Source organism: Neolamprologus multifasciatus, chromosome 6 (genome assembly GCF_963576455.1).
Source record: "Neolamprologus multifasciatus chromosome 6, fNeoMul1.2, whole genome shotgun sequence".
NCBI classification, from domain to species: domain Eukaryota; kingdom Metazoa; phylum Chordata; class Actinopteri; order Cichliformes; family Cichlidae; genus Neolamprologus; species Neolamprologus multifasciatus.
Genome location: NC_140444.1, coordinates 625,647 through 641,735, shown reverse-complemented (window position 1 = coordinate 641,735; position 16,089 = coordinate 625,647). Strand labels below are relative to the sequence as shown.

Sequence of the window (16,089 nt, the reverse complement as noted above, 5' to 3'; positions counted from 1 at the left end):
TAGTCCATTTTTTTCCTTCCAGTCTTCAAGCTCAACGCGACTCTTTCATCTCGTTCTTCTGCTTTTTCCAGGATCCCTGTGAGCTCGCTTCGGCTGCAGGAAGCAGACCGAGGAGGCTGCCTGTAGGAGCTGCTCGGCCTCCTTCAGACCTTCTATGTCTTTGTGTTTGCTTACGCTGCACTCAGGAATACCATGGCCTCTTTAGCACACTGAAGACTTTACAGCAGTGCAGCCTCGCTGTTTGGAGGAGGCATGAATCTGTGTGACTGAATCTCCCACAGGAGTAAAACCAGGAGCTCAAACAGCAGAGGAGGAGTGAAACCGCTCATCCATCAGCAGAGGGCACGTTCGAAGATTTTAATGATAACTTTAAAGTTCTCTGCTCTCGCAGTGCTAGCATGTAGCTAGCTAGCACAAACGGAGTAACGGCTTTTAGGTGGCAGGAAAATTCACACAAGGAAACACGTGACTGTGCGAAAAATGTAAGACAGACAAGACCAAAAAAGATTCATTTCAGAGTTTCACAATCAGGGATGGTCGGTACGTGATGAACTGCTTAAATATACTTTCATGAAACTTCTTCTTACCAACCTAACTGAAGTTAACTGACCTCTGATGTCATCAACAGATTCAAAAAGTCTGGAGAAATCTGCTCTCTCTTTCTAGTCCCTGTCAGGACTCTTGCTGCAGCATTTTGGATTAACTGAAGGCTTTTCAGGGAGTTTTTAGGACTTCCTGATAATAATGAATTACAGTCGTCCAGCCTGGAAGTAATAAATGCATGAACTAGTTTTTCAGCGTCACTCTGAGACAGGATATTTCTAATTTTAGAAATGTTGCTAGGGCTGGGCCATATTATACCGTTCACGGTAGTACCGGTACAATGCTAGGCAACGATAAGAAAATGAAATATCGCGATAGAATATGGGTAGAACGCGCATGCGCAGTGACGAAAAAGCACGGCGGCAATGGAGAATGAGAATGGGGAAAGCAGATAGTTGAGAGAAACGGATGAACCAGAATTGGTTTGTAAAAATGGTGCAACTTAACTGGTTTGGTGTTTGTCCGTCAGATACACAACAAAGCACATTTTTTTTGTAGAACATGCAAGCGGCCGTCGTTATTGCCGTATTTGTTGGACTAACGCGCTCATAAATCTGGGAGTAATCTGGGTCCTAAACTCCGTCCTTTAAGGTCCCGAAGTCAAACGATCATCACTGAGAGTTAAAAACTGTCTAAATTCTTTCATCTTTAATAAAACGATCAGCATTGCTGCTTTACCAGGTGTAACTATGGTGTTTAACATCCAGGCATCCATGAAAACAGAATTCATTGCATTTAACGGAGCTAGAAGCTAGCGGACGTTAGCTTGCTAGTTTCGCTAGTTACCTAAACATGATTTGACTTTTTTATTTGGCACACTGCAGTTTAATGTTGCAAAGCAGCTCTTTTTAACTTCAGTGGATATTATACGTGGTTATGCTCAGGATATGTCAGCACATTTCTACTGGAAATGCCTTTTGGTTAAACTTTCAGCAAGGAATTTGCATTTGCACTGTTAAATGTTTATATACCTTTAATGCACATAAAAAAACAGCTGCTTGTTTAAGAAAAATAAATGGATGGGGGGGTTTTTGCGCTAGTAAAGTTGTGGAGTTGTATTTTGTCTCGCAGAAATTTTAGCGTCAGTTATATCGTTATCGCAAATTTTAAAATGTATATCGTGATAAATATTTTTGGCCATATCGCCCTGCTCTAGATGTTGCACAAATGGAAGAACGCAGTCTTACATATTTGTTTAATATGTGCGTTGAAGGACATGTCCTGGTCAAAAATGACTCCAAGGTTCCTCACAGTGTTACTGGAGGCCAAGGTAATGCCATCCAGAGTAAGAATCTGCTTAGATACCATATTTCTAAGCTTTTCAGCGCCGAGTACAATGACCTCAGTTTGATCTGAATTAAGAAGCAGAAAGTTAGTGGCCATCCAAGTCTTTATGTCTTTAAGACATTCCTGCAGTTTAACTCATTGGTGTGTGTTATCTGGCTTCATGGACAGATAGAGCTGGGTGTCATCTGCATAGCAGTGTAAATGTATGCTATGTTTCTAATGATGCTGCCTAGGGGAAGCATGTATAATGTAAACAGAATTGGTCCTAGCACTGAACCCTGTGGAACTCCATAATTAACCTCAGTGTGTGAAGAGGACTCTCCATTTACATGCACAAACTGGAGTCTATTAGATAGATATGATACAAACCACTGCAGTGCAATACCTGTAATACCTACAGCATGTTCTAATCGCTCTAATAGGATATTATGGTCGACAGTATCGAACGCTGCACTGAGGTCTAGCAGGACAAGCACAGAGATGAGTCCACTGTCAGAGGCCATAAGAAGATCATTTGTAACCTTCACTAAAGCTGTTTCTGTGCTGTGATGAACTCTGAAACCTGACTGAAACTCTTCAAATAAACCATTTCTCTGCAGATGATCTGTTAGCTGTTTTAGACAAACAGATATTTTAATGATCCCACAAATCTACAACACACAACAAAGAAACAACACAGTTAAACAAAAGTGTTGCGGACGCCCAGACTAGTGCAGGAGCCGTCTCATTATTGCCACACCTTCATCATCCCTACAGCTCAACACCGACATACACGAGGAAGAAAACAGCAGCACTTAGTAATCATACAGGTCATAACACACAACATTAAAACAGTCAAACACAGATCATGATGTTATATTTTAGTACAAAACTTAATTTTGTTGTTTTTTAACAGCAAAATTAATTAATAATCTTGAAGTATTAATTTGTCATTTATAACAGATTTTTAAAATTAGATTTGTACGTTTTAGTTTTGTGGCATTTTAGGTAAAACATAACAGCTGATCATATTTAAATACAGCGAAGACGTTTGTGACAGGATCAAACTCAGATGCTTTGAATGTAATATAAAAATGTAAACAGTGATTCTCATAATTTATTATTTCATCTATTAAAATGTTTTACAATTGCTTAATTATTGTTTTTAAAACTTTTAATTAAACAAGAGAATATTTAACATTTTAAAGACTTACTTCTACAAATCAGAAGATAATTATTTACATTTTACACACACACGTGTAAAATGTAAATAATTATCTTCTGATTTTACTTTTTTTACACATATATGTAAAAAAAATAAATAAATATATTTATTTATTTCCATTGTTAAGACAAACTGATGTAATAAATCTAAAGAAATCAAAGAGTCAGCTGCAGGGTCATTAATACAAATGCAGCCGAGAAACATGAAACAGAGGAGCTCATGAACTCAAACATGTCGTTTTTACTCTGAAAACAAAGTTTTTCACTAACAGCAAAGCTGTGACGTTTGATAGCAATTAATTTTTATTATGGAAATACTCAAAATATCAGGAAAATGCTGGGACAGACACACACACACACACACACTCCTCGTGCCTATGGTACGACAACTTTTCTCCATGCCCCTGGTACACTGTGCAGAAACACCTTGCCACACACACACAGACACACTCTCTCTCTCTCTCACACACACACACTCTCACACACACACACACTCGCTGCTTCAGGCACGAGTTTATTTAAACACAAACAGAAACTCTGCAGCAGAGACGATGGATCGTTAGTGGGTCAGCGTCAGTGTGTGTGTGTGTCTGTGTGTGTGTGTGTGTGTGTGAGTGTGAACTTGCTGAATGAGCTCCTGTGTGGTTAAACCGTGAACACGTCCTTACCCGTAAATGGCGTCTTTGTCCCTCTTGATGGCGTTCCCGGCTGTGGCGGCCATGTTGCCGCCGCCGCTGTGGGTGGACTGGGCGTACTGGTGTGGAGGGTAGGTGGCGGCGGCCAGGTGAACGGCTTGCAGGGAACGTGCAGCTGCAGCGGCGTGAGGGTGGTGGTGGGGAGGGTCTCCATACACCCCCCCCACCACCTCCAGCCCGTAGTGGGCGAGCTCTTCATACTAAAACACAGATAAGAGAGGTGTGACCTTTGACCTCGTCCTGCTCCAGTCAGACAGAAAAATCAGAAAAGCTGAAAAACAGCAACTGCAGGTGTTCCTGTTTTTTTGTCCACCCCCTGCTCCGATCCAGACGTTTTCCCAGATGTTGGAGACGCTTCAGCCCCAAAACTCAAAGTTTGAGTCACGTCAGATTTCACTCAACAGGTGTTCCTATTATTCTGTCCACCCACGTTTACGTGCATCAAAACTGCAGCAACTCACACAGGCTGTGGCCAAAATATTATGAACACAAACACTCAGCTGAAAAAAGGTTTGAAAAATCACAAAAAACTTCGGATCACGAAAAAATTACAAATCATAAAAATAAAAATAATCCTGAGCGAAAGATTCAATTTATAAAGTTTCACCAAAGTTTGTCAGCAAGAATCTGTTTATGATTCAGCGTTAAAATAATTTAATAAAAGACACAAAAGTTAGTTTTCTCGAATTAAAGACCATTATTATTATTAATATTATTATTATTATTAATATTAATATTATTGTTGGTATTTTTAATGTCGTTGTTAAAAATAGAAGAATATTAAAATAAACTAATAAAAAAAACGTTTTTTATTAAATAATTTCCGTTTTCGTTCTTTTTAATTTTCGGAGTTTGAGAAAAAGACAAAACGAAACGAAATTCTCGTTCGTTCAAAATAATAATAATAAAAGGAAAGAATTTGTTTTTATTTAGAATAATCTCGGATATCAGATTTATCTCCGTGAAGCAGCAGCTCAATGAAAACATCCGCACTTCTCATTCTGCGCTTTAAAAACTAAATGAAATTAAAATGAGACTTTAAATCTTTAAAAAAACAAAATAAAACAAAACTTTTAATGTGCAAAAATAAAAGGAAGCAAAAACGGTATTTTTATTTCCTCGTGACCTTTTCCACGGTCACGTTTCTCGCGGTGAAACTTTTTTAGTTTCTAAAACTTTTTCTTTGTTTTTCGGCGACTTTGACGAAAAGCGTCGCGCGGGGTTTTCTTGAAAGCAGCGCGTGCCTCCGCGCTTCGTTTATACCCACCCGTTGCGCCATCGGCCCCGGCTCTCCTCGCGGGCTCCCGCTGCCTCGCGCGGGGCCAAACTCGCATCCAAGTCCCGGTACCGGATCCCGAATCCCGTCCGCGAGCCTAACAGCGCAAGCCCGAGCAGGAGCGGGGTCCCTCCGCGGACACACGCAGTCCTGCTCCGCGCCTCCGGCTCCAGCAGACCGAGCGGCGGGTCGGTGAGCGGCCGGTCCGATCCGGTGACTCCAAAGCGACGCTGAGGTGACGCCGAGCCGCCCGCGGAGCTCCGAGCCTTCAAATCCCCATCGCAGCTCCGCGAGGAGGCCGAGCAGGGGGAGGAGGGAGGGCCGCTCCCCCCCACTTAAAGGAGCAGATTTCCTGCGCGTGCCCGCGGCTGTCAAACAGACACGGGGACGCGCGTCACCGGAGCAGTTCTGAAGTGAAAGTTTTCCCCAAACACATCGTTCACCTTCCTTCCCTTTACACGTGCGCGACTCTACTGACGTCAGACTTTGCGCGCGCGGGGCCTGCTGCCTGTGTGACGTTCTGACGTCATTAAAACGGTTTTAAAACTAAAGAAATCCCAGTTTCATTGTGTCCTGTTTATGTTTAACCTGCAGTCAGCTGACTCTGAAGAGTGACGTGATGATGACGAAACGTCCAGGTGAACGCATTCAAACTTTTGGGATTTATTTACCTGGATGATTGAGCATGCGTCAAAACAAAGCAACCCTAAGCTTCACCTGCTGGTCCACTGCGCCCTCTGCTGTTCGCCGTCCGTCCTCACAGCTTCGTTTATTTCCGACCACCCTACCAAACACTCACGTTCTCCTCAGTTTATAAGTTTATAATCCGTTTATTATTCTGAATAAACGGATGTTTATTCAGAATAAAAATAATAAATTCATCTGTGAACATTTTACAATGATCGAGCTGCTTTTATTACATGAATTTATATTTTTAGAGCTATTAAAAACAGAAATGTGCTGCAAAGATCACACAGCTGCCTGTTAGCCCAGAAATATGTTCCTGGAACTGTGAAAACTGTGGATTCATCCACCCAAATCTCTGAGTACCCAAACTGGAGCTCCGCCCCCCGGACGCTCTGTTAGCACAGTAACCTCACAGCAGCCATGTTATTGGTCACATGGTGTCATTAAAAATGCTCCAACACCACAAACACGGTCCAGAGGTCCAGCTCAGGTGAAGCCAGCAGACAGCCACCTGTGTCACCATTCACCTGTGAGTCAAAGAAGCCACGCCCCTAATAATAGAAACGGGTGAGTTGTAAAAACATCCTCAGGTGTTATGAAGGTAGAAATGTTTTACAGAGACGAAACAGTTTGAGTATCAGGATGTAAACATGTTTGTTTTAACATGGAGTCTATGAGGACCGACTCACTGCTGCCTCTGCTGGACATCAGAGGAACTGCAGGTTTGGCGCTTCAGCGCTTGCTTCATTAATCGGCTCCAGATTAAACCTCATTAACACACTCAACGCTGCAGTTGCACAGTTCGGCCACCTGGTGGCACTGGAGCACAGACTTGTATTAATGTGGCCACAGGCTGGAAGCAGACTGGGGCTCTTATTTTGAAGAGTAACTCAGCTTTTAAAATGAAATATCTGCACTTAAGACTCAAACAGACCGTTAAACACATGAAACATGTAAACGATTATTATTATTATTATTATTATTATTATACGGTGACGCCACGTGACTCTGCAGTCCTTCGGGTCTGACGTCACCCCTCCCCCGCCCCCTCCCGCTCCTCTCCGTCTGACTCTGAATCCAACATGGAGAAATGAGGAGATGGGGCTCGTCCGGGGCCATCCGCACCGACACCAGCGCTCCATTTTCGGTCACCGCATTCCAGCCCGCTCCGGTGGGGGAGGAGGTGACGGAGGAGGCAAAAAAGGCGGAGGTGGAGGAGGTGAAGGAGACTGGATGAGCTCCACTGATTGAGGACTGGGAGGAGGAGGAGGTGTTGGGGGGGACACTCACCGGGATTAACGCCGAGCAGGCGCGGAGGGAGCGGGGGAGGACCGGGCCGCTGCTCCTGCTGAGGAAACATGAGCACCGCGCGCGCCGCCGCGGTGGGAGCTCCTTATGACCGGAGGTGAAATGGGAAACATGAGCGAGGACACGCGCCCGGACGAGTGAGTACCCACGAGAACAAACGGGCTCATCTTCATCCTCCTCCTCAGAGGGAGCTGAACGTGAACCTCCTGCAGGAGCTCAGCAGCTCCTCCATCATCACATGAGTCATCCTCAGAGGCTGCACGTGCTCAGCCTCATCTGGGCAGGCGCAGGGTGGCTCAGTGTGACTCCGAGGCCCGCTGATTTCACACACACACAGGAGCCTGTGGGAAAGTCACTGTGAGCCACCCACAGTGTGCCCAACATCAGGGCGGTGTGTGTGTGTGTGGGGGGGGGGGTCACGAGCTAATAGTTTGTGCTCACAGGTGCAGCACAACTCTGCTGCTCCAATTGGTCTGACTTTTGACCTTTTGGAGGGCGGAGCCAAATGTGATTGGTCCCTTTTACAGCCCTGTGATTCATTTACTGCCTTAACGCAAGTTTTGTGCTGATCCTACAGGCCAGAGGCTGTGCTGCCAGGTGGGGGCGGTGTCCAGCACGGTGTCATCCAATGAGCTGCAGAGTCTGCAGGTCTGAGCTTGGCGTGCTGTTTTTCATGGTTTTCGTGCTTCTCTACCTCCTTTTCCCGCCACTTGTAGCCAATCAGCATTCGCATTGCGCACAGCCCAGCTACACGCTGTGGGGGGTTTGTAAACTGTCTGTTGGCCGACACCACCGCAGTGCCATGAAGCAAGCATCACAGCGTGGCAGCAAGATGAGCGCTGCTTCGCTGTGATGCAGTAAACTCACCCTGTAACCAGCCTGTGGCCCCGCTGTCGGGCATCGGCGTCTCCTGCAGCTGCAGAGTGACCCTCCAGAGCTGGACTGCAGTCCAGCAGGAGCGAGAAGCTAGCCGGTACTGAGCTCTGCTACAGCAGTGTCCTGCTGTCCGTCCAGCCGGAGAGGAAAGAGCTGGAGCAAGCTGGGTAACAATCAGATTTTCAAAATAAGAGAGCCACTCATTTTCCTCTGAGACAAAAGAACAGCATAACGCTCACAGCTTTGACCAATCAGGTGCCACATCCACCCACCTGATGGAGAACGGTCAGACCCTGAATACGAAGGCTGAAGGATGTCCGGCGCTCGTACTCTGACCGTGTCTGTGCTTTCGGCTCATTACGCCTCCTCGATCGTTCACAAGTAGTCGTCCAACCACATAGCAGCTTCAGTTTGATGCTAGCTGATGGAGCTGACTGGAAGGTGAAGAGTCAGTGAACGAGTTTGTGCTGGAACAAACAGGCGCTGTCTCTTTGGGTGTTTAGAGCTCGTTGTAACTTCCTGTAATCCCTCCAGAAACATCTGCAGCGTTTCATAGCACAAACAAACCAAAGACTGCTGTTTGAACCCGACTGAGACGAGCTCGGCTCTTTGGGTTCAATCGTGCTGAGGATGTTCGGGAGGTTTATCAGGGAAGCCAGCTGGGAGCCGACACTGGGGTGGACCTGAACCTGCTGGAGTCAGATGGACATAAACAAAAACATATAAAAGTAAAGCGTCTTTCGCCGCAGACAGCGCCGTCACAAAGCTCCTCGCCTGTCATGTAACACGTGTGATTATTACTGTTACTGCAGTCTGCTGCTGTTGCTGAAAGCTGCTCTTATTTCACCTGATCAGGTCGTAGCCGAGCTTGGTAAGGAAGCACAGCAAGTAGTCAAGCGTCAGTGATTGAGCCTCGCGCGGCGAGGGTCTCCTCTCGCTAACCGCCTCGGACATCATGTGACGTAGACGAGTTTGAAACAGTTGTTAATAACTTGGTAACGTTAGAAAGAAAAGCTGTGGTGATGATGATGATGATGGAGCGAGGACGGCAGCTCTGACCATGTCCATAAAACAGGAAGTTGAGCAGGTGCAGGCAGAGCACTTTCAGATTAAAAGCCCTGTTGACAGGTAACCACGTCACACTCAGTCAGGTGTGTTATGGTTACTTCAGTGAAGATGTCGGCCTGCGGCTCTGTTAACAGTCCGAGTGGCCCAGAGGACGAGGCTGGTAGTGGGTGTGGCTGGTGGGCGGGGTCATTTACCTGAGACAGGTGAAGAGTGCAGACAGGCAGCAAAGTGGTGTGAAATAAAAAAAATGCTCGTGTGTTACTAATGATGACCTTTGACCTTTCTCCAGCCGTTGCTCTGAAATGTTGGCACGTGCTCGTGTCTCCTTAGAGACCTACTCTGAGGTCATGACCACACAGCCTTCTTCTGACAGGACGTTTCCTGATTAGCGCTCTGATGTTCGATGATCAGCGGCGTTCTCGGGGACGACAGTCGGCTCGTTCGGGTCTCATCGGGGCTGCGTCGGCTCAGTCAGTGGAAATGTGTTTGACGGCAAAGAGAAGAAGGTTCTGGGTGGTCCAGATGCTTGATGTGCAGACGTGGGTCGCTGTCAGGGAAGCTCGATGTATTGATCCTCCGAGTCTTCCTGTCTGTGATGGTGTCCTGCTCAAACCTTCAGTCCTGCTGTTCAGCTCTGAAAGTCTTCCCCGTGTCACCAAACTGAGACTATTTTTTATCAACTGATGCTCCAAAGCAGCCAACACAGAGCTGAAGCCGTCAGTCAGCTGTGACCTGACAGTCTGATCAGACTTCGGCGCCTCGTCGCTGCTCAGCGTTTGAAGTTTGCTCACTTACAAAGTAAGAAACACTCATTTTTATGGCACTTTGATTTTAATGGAGAGAGAAAGACGAGCATCAAACAAACATCCAGAAAATCACATCATCGATTGATTTGTTCTTTGGGTCATAGTTGTGTTTCTGTTTCACCGACACAACAGATCGGTGACGGTGGTCCCCGCTGTCTTCATTAACAAGCTCCTCCCACCACCTTGCTCATCATCATCCTCACCCCATCTTGCACGGTGGTTGATGTTTGCAGTGACAGCAGCTGCAGGTTGACGTCCTGTGCAGAATGTGGTTGTGCAGACGGCGCCGTCCCTTTAAGCGGGGAAAGTCTGAAAATGGAGAATCAGTCGGTGAGGGACCGAAATCCAGTGTGAGAGCATGAGTCATCACTGCTCTGCCAGCAGTAACACACACACACACACACCATCTGTGTGTGTGTGAGAGGATGTGGTGTCGGCAGCAGCAGATCTCAACAGCCTGTTGTCAATGGAGACGGATGGGACACGGTGACCGTGGAAACAGGATGTAGGAGAAAGCCAAGCAGGAGAGAGTCTTGATTTTCTTCGTCTTAATCCCGCCCCCGTGTTTACTTTTATTTATTTATTTATTTATTTTTTGGGGGCGGGTTAGCCGCTGGCAGGTCTCATGCCCCGCCTCCGTGAATTTGCTCTGACTGAGTCTGATCCGTGTGTCGCTGCAGAAGAGAAGAGGCTGTCCAACTCCGCCCACATTCACCGTGTCATCTGTGTTATGCATTCTGATTGGACAGCGGTCCTGATGAGTGCGCTCGGTCTAGTCACATGATCTCCCACCTGCGGCTCTCCTCACAGGAGGAGAGCTCAGACTTCCTGTTTCTCTGTTGCAGCGATAGCTACATAGTGCGCGTCAAAGCGGTGGTGATGACCAGAGACGAGTCGAGCGGCGGCTGGTTGGCGCAGGACGGCTGCCTGAGCAGAGTGGGCGTGTGCAGACTGCTGCCGACCGAGCTGCTGGGACGCAACACGTTCCTGATCCACGGAGAACGTCTTAAAGACAAGCAGGTGAGCCCCGCGCCTCGACACGCACCCTCAGCAGGACGTCTGAACCAGGACTCAGAGGACAGCGTCACATGACCCTCTGGAGACAAATACCGTTCACTCTGTTGTTATTATTAATAACATAACGTGAGCATTCACAGCTTCGCTCTGATATATAAGACTGCAGATGTCTCAGGCTCCTGTTTGAGACGTTCTGCTGTGGGTCACATGTTTGTGCATGTTGGAGGGATTTCCCTCAGTGTTGCTCATTACTCAAAGAAATGTCATTAATTACTCAGAGTACTTCAAAGTAATTCAGTATTTTACTTCATTTTACTTCATTACTTCTGCATTTCTCCATAAAATGTCCTGAAACTCGTTGTGTCATAATCACAGTGTAACAACATGAGGTCACAGCCCCACACACCAACACGCTGCTCTGTGCTGAATCACTGTTATTGTCACAGCACATGTGCAGCTACACAGCTGCAGCACATGTGAGTGAAATTCTTGTGTGTGAGCTTCACAAGCGACAGAGGTGTGCAAAAAATACAATAACATAAAACCAGCAAAATATAAGAATGGTAATAAATATCTGTACAATATAAGAGTGTATGCATTACTGGATATGTATACTAAATGTTTTTCTACGTGTGTGTGTGTGTGTGTGTGTGTGTGTGTGTGTGTGTGTGTGTGTGTGTGTGTGTGTTAGGGCTGCCACGATTACGTCGACTATCAAAATCGTCGACGACTGATTTAATAGTCGACGCGTCGTTTGAAGCTTTGTAAGATCCCAAAAGACGCAGGAATAAGTAGTAGGATTTAAGAGTGTAATAACGGACTGAAACAGAAGATGGCAGCACTGCATGTACAAGGATGCCAGCTGCCGTTAAACCCCGAAGAAGAAGAAGCTGTGTCCCAGAATTCATAGCGCAGCCCAGCTCAGTTTCCAACAATGGCGGCAGCTAGTTAGTTTTAATATTACTCTTATTATTCTTTCTGGGTCACAAAATAAACGTTTAACATATTTTCAGGCGAGAATGTAGCTGTGTAAACCTCAAATATCTGCTCAGTTTATCAAGACACCACATATTTTCAAAAGCGCGCCGACGTTTTCGGAGATGTCTGTTAGCCACTAGCTCGATAGCTAGCCGGGGGCTAGGCTAACTAGAGCCGTGAGAACACCGGACTCCCAGCAAATCGTTTTCAAACCCACCTCCGTCTTTCTCTACTCAGGTTAAACATGATATATAAGTCACTTAGATAACTTAAAATGTTATTGTTTGGCTTTTTTAGTGTTTTATTTGTTCCTGAGTAAATCGGTTTGGCTTTTTAGTTAGCACATACCTTAAACACTTACAGCTGTAAGCTAATGATAGTTATATAAGAGCAGATGCTGCTGGTGCAATAAGCTGTAGTTTTACGTCCAATGGATGATGATCTGATTAGTCGACTAATCGCAAAAATAATCGGTGACTAGTCGACTATCAAAATAATCGTTTGTGGCAGCCCTAGTGTGTGTGTGTGTGTATACATATTTTACATATTAAATAGAGTAAACAATAAATAAAATATATAAAATATACAGAGGTTGGTAGTTGCTAATGACAGCGTGATCGTTCTCTTAGTGTTTAGGTATGAACACAAAGCAAAGATGGAAACCAGCACGGTCGTCATGGTGATTCTACTGTAGAAACATGAACAGGTAGACTGCTCATCAGTCTGACCTGTTCAAGTTCAGCTAACATCACTCTGGGCTCTTGGCTAGCTTAGCGTAGCATGCTATCTGTGCAGGTGCTTGTGTTAGCAGCATAATGCGGTTGTTTCATCATTATCTCGTCCTTTAGTCCAATAAAAATCAAAGTAGTGTCCATGTCCACGCCGCAGACCGCCCCTATGTTCCTCTGACATCAGCTGATTGTAGCACAAGTGCAAGAACCAATAAGCGGGATTGACATGCAAGCAGACTAACAGACAACGTCTCAGCTGCACCATATCTTCAGAAAGGTTTTCGGGAGATGAACTATGGAATATGGGAGAAATCTCAAAGGTTTGATGATAAGTTTGGCTTCAGTTTAAGGGAGCGAAAGAAAACATTTGTGAACGTGGAGGTTGTTTCGTTTGAACCCAAAGTAGTTTGTTCCATTATTAGATTCAGTCGTTGAGGTCAGAGGTCAGAGGACTCTTTTCACGCTGTCGGTGTTTCTCGTTGTTGCCATGACATCTTTCTCGATAACGCTGTCGTCTTGTTTGTCTGATGTCTTTGAAACAATCAGGTGATTCTTGAGTGCTTCTTAAAGAAGGATCTAGTCTACACGAAGGCCACGCCCACTTTCCACCACTGGAAGGTGGACAACAAGAAGTGCGGCCTGACTTTCCAGAGCCCGGCCGATGCCCGCGCCTTTGATCGCGGCGTGAGGAAGGCCTTGGAGGACCTAACCGAAGGTAGGTGGCGACAGCTTGAGCTCTGCCTCCATCTGCGTTCACGTTGTAGCTCATCAGCTTCTCTGCTGTCTCGCTTCAGGGTCGACCACGTCCTCGTCCACGCTGCAGAATGAGGCCGAGCTCGGCGACGACGACGTCTTCACGGTGAGTCACGTGACCCTCCAGTCCTTCACTGTGATGGTGGCAGGATTTGTGGAGGAGTCACTGGAGCTGGTTTGTTTTTGTCTGACTGGGAGGACACGCACGTCCTCGCAAAGATGAAAATATAAAATGTTTTGCTACATCAGACAGGAAGTGTGATGGACGGGAGGGGGTGGGTTTCCTGTTTATGGCCAGGAACACGTCCCCATCCTGTTTGGATTAGTCACAGATACAGCACAAGCAATCTGGTGATGGTGGGAAGGAAGAACTCCCGTTTACTCCCGGCAGAACCAGGCTCAGAGCAGCCAAACACCCATAAACCCCTCCTGCCTGCAAACCTGCGTGGACGCCGTGGACTCGAGCTCTCGAGTTCATGCATAAACAAAACAGAAGAGGGCTTCCAGTCTCGGAGCTCTGTCAGTAACACACAGGTGTGTGCACGCTTTGATTCCCGGAGGTTTCAGTTACTCTCTGCAGGTCCTGACCTTTCTGTCCCGTCTGTCCGTCTTTAAAGAAAGCGGCGTATTGTTTCTGCAGGATGCCAGCGCCGGAGACGATTCAGTAATCCGTCAGTGAGCAGCCGGTTTACAACGTGGCTGCAGATCGTTTCAGAACAGGAGGATGGGTGTTTAAGGAAAATAGTTCTTGGAAAGAGCTCGCAGGACAACGGACGTGTAGACCAACACCAGCTGTCAGTGCTTCCTGTCCTACAGATGGATGGAACGTAGTTTTTCATATGCTGCAGTGAAAAACTAGTTCATGCATTTATTACTTCCAGGCTGGACGACTGTAATTCATTATTATCAGGAAGTCCTAAAAACTCCCTGAAAAGCCTTCAGTTAATCCAAAATGCTGCAGCAAGAGTCCTGACAGGGACTAGAAAGAGAGCAGATTTCTCCTGTTTTGGCTTCCTGTTAAATCCAGAATTCAAAATCCTGCTCCTCACATACAAGGTCTTAAATAATCAGGCCCCATCTTATCTTAATGACCTTGTAGTACCATATCACCCTATTAGAGCACTTCGCTCCCGCTCTGCAGGCCTACTTGTTGTTCCTAGAGTATTTAAAAGTAGAATGGGAGGCAGAGCCTTCAGTTTTCAGGCCCCTCTTCTGTGGAACCAGCTTCCAGTTTGGATTCAGGAGACAGACACTATCTCTACTTTCAAGATTAGGCTTCAAACTTTCCTTTTTGCTAAAGCATATAGTTAGGGCTGGACCAGGTGACCCTGAATCCCCCCTTAGTTATGCTGCAACAGGTGTAGGCTGCCGGGGATTCCCATGATGCACTGGGTGTTTCTTCTTCAGACCTCTCTGCACTGAGTCATTAACTCGTGCTGTGATATATAAATAAACCTGAAGTGAACTGAAGATATAAACATGATAAGAATGAAAACGCTGTGCTCCTTTGAACCTGCTCCTGTCCAGGTGATTGTTACTATGCTACAGTTACTATGGTGATTCAGGAAACACCTTTTCTCCTTCTCTCCTGCAGACTGCCACCGACAGCTCGTCCAATTCGTCCCAGAAGAGAGAGCCAGCGATGCACGCGCTCACCCCGCCCACCTTCTGTGAACGCCGCCGGCACCACTGCATCCTGGGACATTTGTATGAGCAGCATCGGCCCACTGAGCACTACTTCCTGGACCAGGTGAGTACGGTCAGAGCGAGAGTCTCGTTTCTAATTGGTCAGAGTGATAAAGTGACAGACAAACACGCCGCCGTTAAACACGCTCCACCTCCTCCTGCAGGCGGTGCACATGTTTCCTCGCCACGTCAGCTTCCAGCTGGAGGACGAGGAGGTCGTACGCATCAACCCCCGCGAGCGGACCTGGCTCACCGGCTACGAGGACTACCGCCACGCCAACTCCTCACGCGACAAACTCGCCCAGCTCCACAACCCGGACACTTGCGTGCACTTTACCAAGAGCGAGCCGGCCAAACGCGACTACGCCTACCCGTATCCTCTGAGCTGCGACAGAAAACCCAGCTGCCTGGAGATGGGCGGCGGCCACAGGGCGGTGCTGACGGTGCAGCCGCGAGCCCCGGAGCTCAAAGGCAAACTGCGGAAGGAGGACGCGGAGCGCTCGCGCTGCGTCTACTGTCAGGACATGTTCAATCAAGAGGACAACGGGCGGGGCCGCTGCCACGAGGCGCCCGACCCCATTCAGACGTGCATCCGGCGCGTGACCTTCATGTGGTGCGCGGACAGCCTTCTGTACCACTGCATGTCCGACCCGGAGGGCGATTACTCAGACCCGTGCTCCTGCGACACCGCCGACGAGCGTTTCTGCCTGCGCTGGACGGCGCTGGTGGGGCTGTCGCTGCTGGCTCCCTGCATGTGCTGCTACGCCCCCCTCAGGGCGTGCTACCGCTGCGGCGTGGCCTGCCGCTGCTGCGGTGGGAAACACAAAGCGGTGGGCTAAGGCGTTGCAGGCCCCGCCCCTTCCACAGTGACAGCTAGGACTCGCAGGAAGCGGGGAGTCGGAGGTGATTTCTACGTTGTTGTCGTTTTGTCGTCGTTGTCGGTCTTCATAACTCCAGAAGCTTCTGAGTCTCACATGATCAGCACGCCAACGTTATACTTTTACGCTCACGTGTCGTAACGGCCGACGTGTGGGCGTGTCTGTCTGAATGTTGCTTTAGCGCGTACACACACACGCTGCACCACCGTCACAAAGTCAGCGGCTTCACTCGCTGCC

At 47.3% G+C, this 16,089-nt stretch overlaps 2 protein-coding genes across 10 annotated transcripts in view; one reads left to right on the top strand and one right to left on the bottom strand.

Annotated features, from left to right (window-relative positions):
* The window catches only part of meis1a (Meis homeobox 1 a), a 26,621-nt gene extending 19,470 nt beyond the window's left edge, over positions 1-7,151 (bottom strand). Inside the window, exons 1-2 of one of the 8 annotated variants that reach the window (XM_085162534.1) lie at positions 7,042-7,151; positions 3,762-3,988 (exon numbers count right to left, since the gene is read on the bottom strand). In XM_085162534.1, coding sequence (XP_085018660.1) covers positions 3,762-3,814 — 53 coding nt within the window. In that variant the 5' untranslated portion in view covers positions 3,815-3,988; positions 7,042-7,151. Of the gene's footprint in view, positions 1-610; positions 2,777-3,761; positions 3,989-5,055; positions 6,809-7,041 lie in introns of those variants that run through there. The other 7 variants (XM_085162533.1, XM_085162531.1, XM_085162532.1 and 4 more) reach the window with 7 other exon arrangements.
* spred2a (sprouty related EVH1 domain containing 2a) lies at positions 7,079-16,089 on the top strand. 2 transcript variants are annotated; one of them, XM_085162542.1, is made up of 6 exons: positions 7,079-7,196; positions 10,655-10,829; positions 13,082-13,250; positions 13,330-13,394; positions 14,883-15,038; positions 15,139-16,089. In XM_085162542.1, the coding sequence occupies exons 1-6, from the start codon at positions 7,147-7,149 to the stop codon at positions 15,811-15,813; spliced, it is 1,290 nt and encodes a 429-aa protein (XP_085018668.1). In that variant the 5' UTR covers positions 7,079-7,146; the 3' UTR covers positions 15,814-16,089. The 2 variants fall into 2 exon arrangements, with proteins under 2 accessions (XP_085018668.1, XP_085018667.1); XM_085162541.1 differs by lacking the exon at positions 7,079-7,196 and having other exon boundaries at positions 10,404-10,829.

Coding starts and splice junctions, on each gene's coding strand:
- spred2a (XM_085162541.1), top strand. CDS start 10,590: ATGATCTCCCACCTGCGGCTCTCCTCACAGGAGGAGAGCTCAGACTTC. Junction 13,395..14,882: donor GCGACGACGACGTCTTCACG/GTGAGTCACGTG, acceptor TCTCTCCTGCAG/ACTGCCACCGACAGCTCGTC. Junction 15,039..15,138: donor AGCACTACTTCCTGGACCAG/GTGAGTACGGTC, acceptor CTCCTCCTGCAG/GCGGTGCACATGTTTCCTCG.